Here is a 13,837-nt window from a genome sequence, read left to right as displayed (position 1 = left end):
AGCTGAATTGACATTGGCTAAGTAAAAGTGATTAAAATACATAGGCATGGCTAGCTGGTAAAGTGGTTTGACACAAAATTAATTTTGAAACTTAAAATGAACTGGAAACACATTGCTTGAGAGAAAACAGGCTCCCCTGTATTCCTACTCTTGGGGATATGGGTAAACAAGTTTCCTTCAACCACAGTATCTAAAGAGGCTGATATACCTGCTAGTTTAACCTCTTTGAATCGGCTTCCATGCATGACCTAATGTTGAGAAGCTGAAAAAGCCTGTACATTTAGAGTGATAACCCTGATTAAAACAAATGGATGAGCTGAGGACTCAGACCCAGGGGAGGTAGGGAACATACATATTTAGTTCACATCACCAAGGCAACATATTCAGTGTACCTCAGCATAGTAGAAAAACAAGCACAGATGTTGATGTTGAATATTTAAAAAGTGTTCTCTATACCCACTGTACTAATGGTTAGATACAAGGATAAATCATTTCAGAAACCAGGCAATTAAAAGTTGTAACTTCTCCAATATGTATTTGTGTGTACTTTGTTTTTCATTGCTAACTCTTCACAGGTAATCTTGGCCAATTAATGTTATCTAAGCATCAAAAATAAAAGTTCAGGGCTGGAGTTGTACTCAGGGTAGAGTGCTTGCCTGGCATATATGAGGCCCTGGATTCGATCCTCAGCACTGCAAAAAAAATAAAAGTTCAAAGCTTGGCTTTTTTTTTTTTAGTGAGAGAGAGAGAGAATTTTTCAATATTTATTTTTTAGTTTTTGGCAGACACAACACCTTTGTTTGTATGTGGTGCTGAGGATCGAACCCGGGCCGCACGCATGCCAGGCGGGCGCGCTACCGCTTGAGCCACATCCCCAGCCCCAAAGCTTGGCTTTGATACAAATGATACATATATTCTTTTTAGGAATATAAGCTACAGGCCTCAAATAGTGTGTTTCCTCCCCCAAATGGGGAGACAACTGATTCTGAAACCAGTAAGCTGGCATATATCTGATGAAGACACCTCTCCTGAGAGATGATTTCTAACTATATTACTGATGAGACTATTCATACTTTTATATACCAGGAATAATAAACCAAAACAATATGCTAAGTTCAAGAATATAACTGGTATAGCAAAAGGAAAATATTATACATAGAACTTGAAAAGGATACAGGAAGTAAAATATCAGGGCATTTTTATAGAAATATCTTAGAAAAGATAAGACTTTAGCAGATAAGCATTCTGAGTAATAATGAAGCAGGAAAAATTCTCCAAAACTTACCCCAGCCCAGATGAAATATTATCCCAAGTTATCAACCTTTGTTTACTTTTTCCATGTTTACCAAGAAATGTTCTATTTACTACTGTTTACCCTAGGTAGACCTATTGCTATAAATCAATACATTTACATTCTACCTGGGAAAACTCCAAGTCTTACAAGTTTCATCAATGAGAAATGATTTCTTAATCTGAGGGTCAGACTCTGGATCTATATTCACCTATGTGAGACCCAGAGAGGCTGAGCTGGAACAGCCAGCAGAATAATCTCTCTCTTTTTACTATCCACCCTCACCTTTCTCACCAACTTCTAACTGTAACACGATTCACCACAATCTTGTAAATGTCTGTATCCATCTGAAAAATAAAATCACATGTCATATATTGGTAAACAACCAAATGAAGATGGCTGAGACACTAAAATAATAGCAAGGTTATGAGGAGGAAAGGCCTTTATCACTAAATAAATTCACAGCTGCTTTTTAAGCTCTCAAAACAGATTACTGTTCTTATTAAAGTAGATCCATGGCCCTTAGGAAAGGAGATACATAGTCTTTGGGGAATAAGGTGGGGACCCGAATGTGGAAGTTGTGAGTGTCCTTTGGTATGATTTTACTTAAGGCACTAAAATAATTGAACCTTAATCTGATTCAGCCTTCAATGTGTACATAGGATACATAGGGTACATAAAACTTATGTTATATGACTTCATAGTGCTACAAAATCCAGAATGTATGGGAAAACTTTACAAATGAACTATACATCTTAAATAATTACTTCAATGGATAGGGCTGGGAACAGAGCTCAGCAATAGAGCACTTGCCTAGCATGTGCAAGGCCTTTGGGTTTGATCCATAGCACTATAAACCAACCAACCAAACAAAAAGCTGAGATGTAATTTAAAGGATAAAAGGAGAGGAATTTACAACAACCATATGCAACATACAGATCTTATCTGGTACCTACTTCAAGCAAACCAACAACTAATAAAATTTAAAGAGAGACAACTGAGGGAATTTGAACAGTTTAGATGATCATATTAGGAAATAGTTAAATTTTTTAGGTGGGATCATGATATTATGGTTATTTTTATCTTTTAAAGATACATATTAATGTAGTTATTGATGGCCAAAAATTGAAGCTGGGTGATGGATAAAAAAAGGCCCATTATACTATTTCCCATGCTTTTGAATATGTTAGGAACTTTCCATAATGAAAATTTAAACAACAACAAACAAACACACACAGGCATACACACACAGACACAAAAGTACTGCTGGGTGACCTGGGATAACAGTATAAAATTCCCAATCTGGCTTCAAGCCCCATTAACTTGACAAATTATTTGGGGGTCCACCATAAACTGGCAAGTCCAGTTACCAATTCATCTTCTATCATTAACCTTATAGGACATTAAGTCGTCTGTTTAGTTACTTACCAGATACCCTTTAATGTCCAAGTGTGCTACCCAATTTTGAGTTTAAAAAAAATTAAAATAATTTCTGAAGCTAACAGAATTTTAGCATCTGTAGAATTTATTCAGCATAACCACAGAGGCATTGTCTTCATGCTGTCACACACAGACACAAACACAGATACAGCACAATATCCATATTTAGCCCAAGTGCATTCCTTCTGAGGATCACTTATATGTCTTCATATGCCACAGCCCATCATTTAAATAATGGATATTTTCAATGCCAATTCCTTTGTTGACTTTCTCACTGTAGAAGGGGAAAAACACATAAACACATTTTTATGCATTTTTATAGTTTTATTCATGGCAAACAAAGTGCAATGTTATTTTCTAGTTATTGAGACACATGTAGGGAATTTATTTTTGTTACACTTATTATCTATTTTAGGCTCATTACTCTGCTGCAGTTCATGTTCTAAAGTGATTTAAGCAATCTAACTAGTGAGCCTATACAAACTCAGTAATCATATCACAAGACCAGGAGAATATCAAAGTATTAAACCTTAAAACAAAATTAATAGGACTAATTTTGCTCATCAAATGGGTTCCAAACTTTTAAAATATATTGCCTATATTTTGGTAATATACATTTAAAAGTTCTAATATTCTACATTTCATATACTACCAAATTAGAATGTAAGACAAATATTACATAGTGCTGAACTGTGTCACTTTTAAAAGCTAGCAGCAAAACATATTTTTCCCTTCTCAATTTATAAGATATTAAATAAAAATTCCTAAAGTACCATATATACATATAAAACACCTGTGTAGGCACATGGGTTCTTTTCATAATACTTAAGAAAGAATGTGGGGGCTGGGGATATAGCTCAGTTGGTAGAGTGCTTGCCTAGCATGCATAAGGCCCTGGGTTCAATCCCCGGCACCACACACACACCAAAAAAAAAAAAAAAAAAAAAAGAAAGAATGGGGTTGGGGGATATAGCTCAGCTGATAGAGTGCTTGCCTCACATACACAAGGTCCTGGGTCCGATCCCCAGCACCACAAAAAAAAAAAAAAAAGAAGAAGAAGAATGCAATACTGAAGACAAAAGAGGCTTCAATGGCTTTCTAAATGTTAGGAAAATTCAAAAATTAGGCTTCTGTGCTTAGTAATTTGTAAGATGTGGTATGAATGAGCAAATTTCATCTGTAATTCTGATACTTCCTAGGCTCCATATCTCAAAAGCTAAGGGGGCCTAAAGTGAGACTTACATATCTTCTGCAGACATCTTCATGACTCCAACACATAGAGCATGCTGTTTTCCTTCTGCCATGATTGCCTGAAAACACATAGCTAAGAAAACTATCTCTCAAAATGCCTTGCAGGGAGGGAAATGTGTCAAGTATTACTTGTGTTACTAGTTAGCCACTTTGAACCCATCTTGTGTCCTCTCCTGACTACTGACTCCTTGAGGGCAGGGGATATGAGTACATTCAAGAAATGTTAAATAAATGTTCTTAATTATCATTTTGGTTAAGTCAAATATTAATACTACATACCATGTTAACAAAACCATGTCATACAAAAAAAGATAAAATTTCTTGCACATAAATAAATATCAATTATTTTAGTGTCTGTCTTGTTTTTTCCTTTTTATTGGTGCATTATTACCAAACAGTAGGATAACTTGCATTCCACTATTTTGACCATTGAATGGTGGCTTTATGTAAAGTACACACTGAAGTAACAATTGTAGCTGGGTATAGTGGCACATACCTGTAATCCCAGCTACACAAGAGCATCACTAGAGCCCATGGAGTCCAAGATCAGCCTGGGCAACACAGTGAGACCTTGTCTCAAAAAAAACAAAACAAAAACACAAAGTGAAATCTAGTATTAAGGGGCTGAGGATATATAGCTCAGATGGTAGAGTGCTTGCCCTGCATGTACAAGGGCCTGGGTTCAATCCCCAGCACCCCCACCCACCCACCAAAAACAATGTCTAGTACTAGGAAAACGTTCCACTTAAAGGAAAGTCCAAAACTAAAAACCTACCAACACTTAGAGAAGTCATACATATGAAAAAGAATACTTTTCTCCATTAGTTTTCAATTCATTCAATGTTCCACAAATATTTGAGCACCTATTATGTGACTAGTATCTATAAAACACAAGTTGTTCCTAAAAGAACACACAACTTATTCTAACCTTTAGCTAAAACTGCCAAAACAGAGGATAGCCTCCTTTTGAGCATAGGACATACTCAACTCACTCCAATGGCATTCCCACTGTATAATAATGTCTTTATTTCCACCAATGATTTCCTTATTTCTTTTTTTTTTTATTTCCTTATTTCTCAACCTGAGGCAAATGGCCACTTTGCCTATGGCAAAGGAGATGACTTCCTGGTACAGACTCGTTGACAAAAATCTATTTAATCCAGAAATATAGTTGAAATAGCACTACATAAAGAAATACAAATAATGCAGAATTATTCAACTACGTCAGGAGTTGAACAGATCCTTATATCTACTTGGGAGCTAGGTGTAGTGATGCATACCTTTAATCACAGCTTCTTAGGAAGCTGAAGCAGTAGGATCACAAATTAATTTGAGGACAACCTGTGCAACTTGGTAAAACCCTGTCTTAAAGAAAAAAAAAAAATAAAGGCTAGGGACAGGGGACTGGGGATGTGGCTCAAGCGATAGCGTGCTCGCCTGGCATGCGTGCGGCCCAGGTTCGATCCTCAGCACCACATACAAACAAAGATGTTGTGTCCGCCAAAAACTAAAAAATAAATAAAGGCTAGGGACGCAGCTTGGCGATAAAGTGCCCCTGGTTTCAATCCCCAATAAGAGAGGTAAGTTAATGTCCAAAATACTAATCCACTCATATCACCTGTATTCTTCTGATTAGTAATCAAAAGTTAGATTGTGTTAGATTGTATCCTGAATCTAGTAACAATAAGCCCTAATTGGGCTGGGTTGCAATGCAGTTGGGATTTTTTTTTTCTCTGCACTGGGGAATGAACTCAGGGGCACTCTATCACTGAGAAACATACACCCATCCTCCCCCCAGACACATTTTTTTGGGGACAGGGTCTCCCTAAGTTGCCAAGGCTGACCACCTTGTGATCCTCGCACCTAAGCCTCCCAAGTAGCTGAGATTACAGAATGCACTGCTACCCAGCAGCTGTGACTTATAATTTATAACTTGATTCCATTTAATTTCTATGAAACTACCTCAAATGAAACAATTTAGAATCAAGAAATAAAAAGTTACTCTCATTACTTCAACTATAATCAGTAAGGCATGAGACAACAGGAACAGTATCCTCTAAAAAAGTACATATAATGTGTTCTCTTGGATGATAGATCATTCATTAATGACAAGAACACAATGAATACATTTTTTAGCAGTTAGAGCCTGGGAAGGATACAACAATGGTATCTACTGCAGCAGGATAAAGCTTAGCTCCAGGAGAAGTTAAGCCTGGACACATGATATTTGCTCCACTGAGTACAAATTTGATGGCTCCTTTATCAACCTGCTGGTGTGGCAGAATAAAAGGATCTAGAAGAGAAGAAATAAATTATATAAATTAATAAGACTGAAGACTCAAAAGTAAAAGGCAAAGGGCATGCACAAATATTTCAAAAACTACATTACTCTGACAAATGAAAAATAAAACTAAATCACTATCCTTTACTGATCAGACTGGTATTTTTTAAGAAAAGTAATCCCTGGTGCTAACAAGAGGGTAGGAACACTAGAATTACCATAAACTGGTAGAAGACTTGTAAATGGGTGTAACCTTTCTTAAGGACTACTTAAAAACATGCAATGAGACCCTTGACTCTACCCTAAGGAAAAATGAGAGATGTACAATACATTAGGTAGAAAGATACTGCAGCACTAACATTTCTAATTGAAATAAACTGAGATCAACCTAAATATCTAACAATAAGGTAAAGATAAATGACTTAAGGTATGTCTATGAAAAAGTCATGCACATATATAACAAAACATTGTTTTTAGAGAACACTTAATGCCCTAGGAAATGTTCATGATGAATGAAGAAAGCAAAATAAAAAACTGAAAAATATCAGAGGTTACTAGGGGTCAGGGTAGGGGAGAAGGAGGAAGGATGAATAGGTAGAATACCATGAATGCTTTACTATATGATGCTGTAACACTGGATACTGGACACTATATATCTGGCAAAACCACAGAACTGAACAAAAGGAAGAGTAAACCTGAATTTAAACTATAGACTTTCATTAATAATAATGCATCAGTATCCGTTCAGAAATTGTAACTGTATAGTACCAATGTAAGATGTTAGTAATAGGGGAAACTACATTTAAAAAGAGCCCAATCTTAAGAGGACAAACAGGCTGGGGGTATAGTACAGTGGTAGAGTGCATACTTAGTATGCACAAGGCCTCAGGTTCAATCCCTAGCACCAAAATAAGCATTTACACATATTACAGAAAACAATTGGATGTAAGTAATAATTGGATGTAAGTAATCCAATATGCTAACAATAGTTAACTCTAGGTCATAGAAATGTACACATATCCTCTTGTAATCTTAAAAAAATGCATGTGTGTGATGTCTACTAATAACTCATAACCAAGTAGTTAAAGGATCCCTAGAGGGTTTCAAACAATGGGAGAAAAACTTTTTAAGCTTTTCAGCACTCTCTAGAAATGACAATAATAGGTAAAATTTCTTAATTTTAATGTCTTACCACTAGATTTCTCACTAGTGGAAGAACAGATTAAGTCTTTTTCTTATTAAGATCACAGATTAGCCAAATGTGGTGGCACATGCCTGTAATCCCAGCAACTGGAGAAGCTGAGGCAAGAGGATAGCAAGTTCAAAGCTAGCCTCAGCAACTTAGTGAGGCCTTAAAGCAACTTAAAGAGACAATGTCTCTAAATAAAAAAAAATAAAAAGGGCTGGGGATGTGGCTCAGTAGTTAAGCACCCCTGGGTTCAATCCTCAGTACCAAAAACAAAAACAAAAAAGATCAGATTAATTTAAACTAGCACCAAAGTAATTGAAATAACTATTGTTAGTGTATTGGATTACTTACATCCAATTATTACTAAAGTACAAAAACAAGGGAACCTGACTGAATGTATTCACTACTCACAAACCATAATTTGTTTCCTAGATCTTCAACCTCATTAATAACAGTCCCTTGATGATGATGATGATAATCATGATAAGTAGTAGTAAACACTTATTGAACAATTACTACTTCACTGTAATAGTTGTCATATAATGAATGCCTGCTGCTTTCCAGGCATTATGTTAGGTATATTATATGCACTGTTTCATTTAATCCTCACAACCCACAGGAGATACACAATTTTTTAAAAAATATTTATTTATTTATTTAGTCAGTCAGTCTTAGGTGGATACAATATCTTTATTTTATTTTTATGTGGTGCTGAGGATCGAACCCAGTGCCTCACACGTGCTAGGCAAGTACTCTTGAGCCACAATCCCAGCCCGGGAGACACACAATTATAGTGTCCGTTTTGTGTCTATGTGTGTGGGGCTGGGGATTGAACCCAGGGCCTTGTGCATGTGAGGCAAGCATTCTACCAACTAAGCTATATCCCCAGCCCACTTTAGTGTCCATTTTTAAAGATAAGAAAACAAAGCTTGAAGAGGGTAAGTGACTTGCCAAATGATATGTACCAGGAATAGAATCCATGTTCATGTTTTAAACCACCATATTATTCTATTTTTTACAAAATATTTTTAGTTGTAGATGGATACAATATCTTTATTTATTTATTTTCATGTGGTGCTAAGGCTCGAACCCAATGCCTCATACATGCTAGGCAAGTGCTCTACCACTAAGCCACAACCCCAGCCGCTTATTCTACTTTTTCTTTTTGGGGGGGGTATCAGGGATTGAACTCAGGGGCACTCAGCAACTGAGCAACATCCCCAGCCCTATTTTGTATTTTATTTAGAGACAGGACCTCTCTGAGCTGCTTAGCACCTCACTAAATTGCTGAGGTTGGCATTGAACTCTCAATCCTCCTGTCTCAGCCTCCCAAGCCACTGGGATTATAGGTATGCTCCATGGTCCCAGTCCTTATTCTACTTTTTGCATAAAAATAAGTAAGATGTTCTAAAAGGCTGATCCCACACAATATTATTAAATAGGAACATCCTTTTCCCCAAATTTATGATAATGCTCAATTTATAGAAAAATTGAAAGAATAGCTGGACACTATCCACCTACATCTAATAATTATTCATTAACACTGTGCTTTATTCGCTTTATCTCTATTTATACACACATATTTTCTTCTATCATTTGAAAATTAGTTCAGACATAATGCCTCATCATAAATAAGCAAACCTAAGAATAAAGCCATTCTATACCACCACAATTCTATTGTCATACCTAAAATTTAATAATTCTACTTTACCATTTTAGAGCCAAACCATATTCAAATTTCCCCAATAGTTCAGGAAAGTCTTTTACATTTTGGGGGGAGGGGCTTGAATTTTTGTTGGCTTTTCAAAACAGAAATACATTTGATTTTGTCTCTGCTCATAGTTTAATAGGCATATCAAAATGTCTTAATGTCACCAAAATATTCTCATTTAAAAATTTTTCTTGGGGCTGGGGATATGGCTCAAGCAGTAGCACGCTTGCCTGGCATGTGTGGGGCGCTGGGTTCGATCCTCAGCACCACATAAAATGTTGTATCCACCAAAAACTAAAAAATAAATATTAAAAAATTCTCTCTCTCTCTCTCTCTCTCTCTCTCTCTCTCAAATTTTTTTTTTTCTTGTTGCATCAAGACTCAATTTCACTCCATCAGTTTTTTTGTAACCTGACAAAACCAATACTTAATCAAATAATTCTAACTATTCCCTTGGTTTTTTGTTGTTATTTTTGTTTTTGGTACCAAGGAGTGAATCCAGGGGTAGTTAACCACTGAGCCACATCCCCAGCTCTTTTTTGTATTTTATTTAGAGACAGGGTCTCACTAAATTGCTGAGGCTATTTTGAACTTTGAATTCAGGATCCTCCTGCCTCAGCCTCCTGCTGGGATCATAGGCATGCACCACCACACCTGGTGTAACTATTCCCTTATAAAGACTTGCCTAACAGATTTACTTCTCCTGACCTCTGTACCACTAAATAATTTCAAATTTATCTCCTCTTACCAAAAAGCCAAATTCATTCAGTCAACAACAACAACAGAGCCTGCCATTCATTCCCTTTCCTTCTGCCTCTTGGCCAGAATACCAGACTAAAAAGCAGAAATTTTGCTTCCCATTTTGAAAACCTCTTGTGTACACTGGCATTATATCTTCCATGATTTTCTTCTGTAATATACTCAAATAACTATAAATGTGGGTATGAAATAAACAGTATTTGGTTTCAAAACATCTGATCATGACACTCAACTAGTAACAACTGGGACTCCCACATTTAGCCAGTGCTCTCCCATATACAGAATTATCTCTACTGACCATTATCACAGTTTATGGCTACATATTTGTGTGATTATCTAATTGCTATAAATTCTCTCAGCTAGCTTCATAAGGACAGGACCATTTTTGTCTTTGCTTCAAATAGTATTCTCAGATCCTAACTTAGTGCCTGGCATATAGTAAGTTCAATAAATATTTGTTGAATGAATGAATGCTTTTTTCTTGGGCTTTCTGGAATGCAAAATTGGAAATTTTGCATTTTTCTGATTTACCACAAGATGGGCATTCACTTTAGCTTTATATTCCTTATTATTTAGTATTAATAAATAACAAATTAACTATCAGCAGTCACTTTCAACACCTTTCAAATGTGCATTTCTAATGAGACTTACATTTGTGAAGTAACCTTAGGGTTGGATAAAAAGGTCCTTCTCTTTGTCTAAAAAATAGTAATTCTCCGTTTACTGTAAGGATTTCTATATGTTCATGGCTATAAGACAAATGTCAGAAAGTACCAAGTTAGATATTCTTTCGAAAATGAATGTAAATAAAGTATCCTTTAAAATTTACAACATGAAATAAGCATATACAGAGATATAGTAAACTTTTAAATAAAGATCCTGGCCAAAAAACATTGTTCACACTGTTTTTCCTATAGTATCAGTCCAGTAGAGAAAATATGTCCTGCTAAAACCAATTTTATTTTACATTTTATTATTTGAATTCCATTGTTAGATAATAAAACATCTCTAAAAAAAAAAAACAGGAATAAGTTCAACTCTAAATTTACAATTTAATCCTTTAATAAAACAATCAATACATAAAACCACACTTTTCATGCATAAAGGAAATATCTGAAAATACAAATACATGGTAAGTTTTATTGTCACTGTGTCTATTATTATCATTAATCTATCAATAGTTAATGTGAAAATAATTTCATTTAGAATAAGAGCAACATAAACATTAAACATTCAGCTACTCTAAGCTTTATTTACACAGAGAAAAGCAAAGACTTACCATCGGACTATTTTGACAGGATCTTTCTTAGGCATGATTTGATTAAGCCATGGTTCAATACCTGGAAATTGCTCTATCAACTGGTTCTTAATACCCTTAATAACAGATGTTTTCAGCTGGATGCAGTTGGAAACATTTTCTTTTTCATCAAACCTGCCAAGTGATTTTTGCAAGAAAAAAAGGCATTGCTAAGCAAAATTATTAGAATATCTAAAAATTACTGTTCTAATTGGGTAATCTATTGGCCATCTATTCCCAAGATAGTACTCAATCCTTAGAATAACTATGAAATAAACTGTTTTTTGAAACACCATTTCCCTTTTTTGCCCAATACAAAACCATGTTTTAATAATAAAATAAATTGTCACATATACAGCAATTAGCTGGGGGAAGGGGTTATGGATAAAACACAGTTTGCACTATAACCTGTAATCAGCTACCTAATCTTACTCAAAGGAAGAAACAGATTCCCATCAATAATAAAACCTGTTAAGAAAAAAAAAAAAAAGCCTTAAGCATTAAGTTGCAAAAGGCCAAAACCAAGCATAACACAGAAAAATCAGCTGTTCTTAGGCAGTGTAATCTGCTAACATTTTTTTTAAAGTGGTGAAGATGATATAATTTTTAAGATCCCTATCTATTTTTCTCAAATTTTCATGCACAAAACCCACCTTCCTTTGCCCATGTTCCCCTTTGCTTTTTGCCTCTACCAAATGTGGAAGGTAAACCCACTAGGTAGGTTCCCAAGGAATTCTGTCTTCCTTACACTGAATAGCCTACGGGGCAATCACGTTATTTCCAAGACAAGGTTAATCTGGCAGCTAGGCAATAGGCATGACAGGCCGCTTGCTTCCTGTCACCCAGACTCCTTCACTCCCATGACCCAGGAAGTCAAGCCTTCCTTTATTCAGTTCATAACTAATAAACATATGGCAGCGAGTGCAGGGCTCCCCTCTCACCTAAAGAGGATATGCCCCTAAATCACAGTGCAAGAATGTGATTGGTAGAACCCTAGGAATGGCGATAGATTGGGGGGGGGGGGGGAAAGAACAGAGTTAAGGAGAAAGAAAATGGAAGTGGAGGAACCGAAGCCAGATTGAGGATTAGGGATTAAAAATTTAAAGAAGTGTTGCAAGTTGCGAGTGAGAGCATATACTATAGAAAACCTTAGGGAGTCAGGATGGCAGGGGCGGGGGAGAGAGAAAGAGGATTGTTGCTCTCGCCCTCTTCCCCACCCCACTCCCACCGCCTTTGTGAGCAGCCTATGGAGGCCACACATGTCCTTACTTCTTGAACATGATCCAAGGTGAAGGGGGCGACGATAGGGAAGGGCCCGGAAAGGGAGAGAAATTGAATTAGCAAGGGTCCGGCAGATCCCCTTACACGAGGAAGGCCGGCACTGAGAGTCGGAGCTGTTGTCGTTATCCGGAAGGTGAACAAGCCAGACGCGCTTTACGGCTCTTAGTGACATCTGACGACTTCCGCTCCTCTGAACTCCACGTCGGCGCTCTCGCAGGCTGCTTTTGGGTAACCGATTCCTCTCCATTGCGGACAGCTGAAAGGGCGGGACTTCAGAAGGAAGAAGTGTTAGAACAGTTCTTTCTTGTTGCAGGAAGGAAGAATGGAGGAGGCGGGGAATCCACCAAAACAGCCTTTATGACAGTTGCGTCAGTTATGGGTTCCTCAAAGGGTCAAGATTCTTCCACGCTTTGGTGGTACCTACGTTTAACCTCATTTTTTTTTTTTTTTTTTTTTTTAGTGGGACTGGTTTTGTTCCCTGAGACACCCAAATGGATTACTGCATACCAACCAGCATGAACTCAAGCAAGTCTCATAGCTTCATGTTAATATACTGGTATGGTTTTCAAGTTTAGCAAATAAAAATGCAAGACTTCTAAATTTGAATTTCAGATAAACTATGAATACTTTTCTAGTGTAAGTATATCTGATATTTGAACATACTTACACTGAAAATATATAGTACTCAATTGTCTTAATCTAATTGAACATCCTGTTTGTTATCTAGTAACTCCACTAACCATAGTAAGGTACCCCCATTGAATTTTTTTTTTTTTCGGGGGGGGGGGGGTACCGGAGATTGAACCCAGGGGCACTCAGCCACTGAGCCACATCCCAGCCCTACTGTGTATTTTATTTAGAAACAGGGTCTCACCGAGTTGCTTAGCACCTCACTTCTGCTGAGGCTGGCTTTGAACTCGCAATCCTCCTGCCTCAGCCTCCCGAGCCGCTAGGATTACAGGCATGCGCCACCACGCCCAACCCCCCATAGAATTATTAAATAAAAGTCACCAGGTTCCAGTCCTCTACCTCCCCATACTTAAAAGTTGAACTATAAACCAAGAGAGATAATTTACTTGAAAGATAGACAGCCTCAGCTGGGCATGGGAGTGCACACCTGTAATCCCAGCGGTCTGGAGGCTGAAACAGGAGGATCTCAAATTCAAAGCCAGCCTCAGCAATTTAGCAAGGCCCTGAGCAATTTACCAAGATCCTCTCTCAAAATAAAACATAAAAAAGAGCTGAGGATATGGCTTAGTGGTTAGGCGTCCATGGGTTCAATTCCTGGTACAAAAAAAAAAAAGCCTCTAGATGAGCACTACTGATGTAATCTGACA

General features: G+C 36.9%; 2 protein-coding genes across 6 annotated transcripts in view; one reads left to right on the top strand and one right to left on the bottom strand.

The window, feature by feature from the left end:
- Window positions 1-2,798: 2,798 nt before the first annotated feature.
- On the bottom strand, window positions 2,799-12,618 carry Mcts1 (MCTS1 re-initiation and release factor). Of its 3 annotated transcripts, none has more exons than XM_027931104.2 (6): window positions 12,489-12,618; window positions 11,202-11,354; window positions 10,574-10,671; window positions 6,142-6,275; window positions 3,974-4,041; window positions 2,799-3,005 (listed from the first exon to the last, which is right to left on the bottom strand). In XM_027931104.2, the coding sequence occupies exons 1-6, from the start codon at window positions 12,497-12,499 to the stop codon at window positions 2,924-2,926; spliced, it is 546 nt and encodes a 181-aa protein (XP_027786905.1). In that variant the 5' UTR covers window positions 12,500-12,618; the 3' UTR covers window positions 2,799-2,923. The 3 variants fall into 3 exon arrangements, with proteins under 3 accessions (XP_027786905.1, XP_071462683.1, XP_071462684.1); XM_071606582.1 differs by lacking the exon at window positions 12,489-12,618 and adding an exon at window positions 11,873-12,028; XM_071606583.1 differs by lacking the exons at window positions 3,974-4,041; window positions 12,489-12,618 and adding exons at window positions 4,479-4,592; window positions 11,873-12,035 and having other exon boundaries at window positions 2,927-3,005.
- A 31-nt stretch (window positions 12,619-12,649) lies between these two features.
- Cul4b (cullin 4B) overlaps window positions 12,650-13,837 on the top strand; it is a 93,196-nt gene continuing 92,008 nt past the window's right edge. The window contains exons 1-2 of one of the 3 annotated variants that reach the window (XM_071606577.1): window positions 12,650-12,728; window positions 12,961-13,056. The gene's annotated coding sequence lies outside the window, so the exon portion shown is untranslated. Of the gene's footprint in view, window positions 12,729-12,777; window positions 12,864-12,960; window positions 13,057-13,837 lie in introns of those variants that run through there. The other 2 variants (XM_071606576.1, XM_071606578.1) reach the window with 2 other exon arrangements.

The sequence above is a fragment of the Marmota flaviventris genome, chromosome X (assembly GCF_047511675.1).
Source record: "Marmota flaviventris isolate mMarFla1 chromosome X, mMarFla1.hap1, whole genome shotgun sequence".
Classification (NCBI taxonomy): domain Eukaryota; kingdom Metazoa; phylum Chordata; class Mammalia; order Rodentia; family Sciuridae; genus Marmota; species Marmota flaviventris.
This window is presented reverse-complemented; position numbering and strand designations above follow the sequence as displayed.

Bases quoted from the DNA above. Each gene is read 5' to 3' on its own strand.
- Mcts1 (XM_071606582.1), bottom strand. The intron at 10,672-11,201 runs GTAAGTCTTTGC...TTTGTCTTATAG, and splicing joins CCTGTCAAAATAGTCCGATG to CCATGAACATATAGAAATCC. The intron at 4,042-6,141 runs GTATCCTTCCCA...ATGTGTTTTCAG, and splicing joins CTGCAGTAGATACCATTGTT to GCAATCATGGCAGAAGGAAA.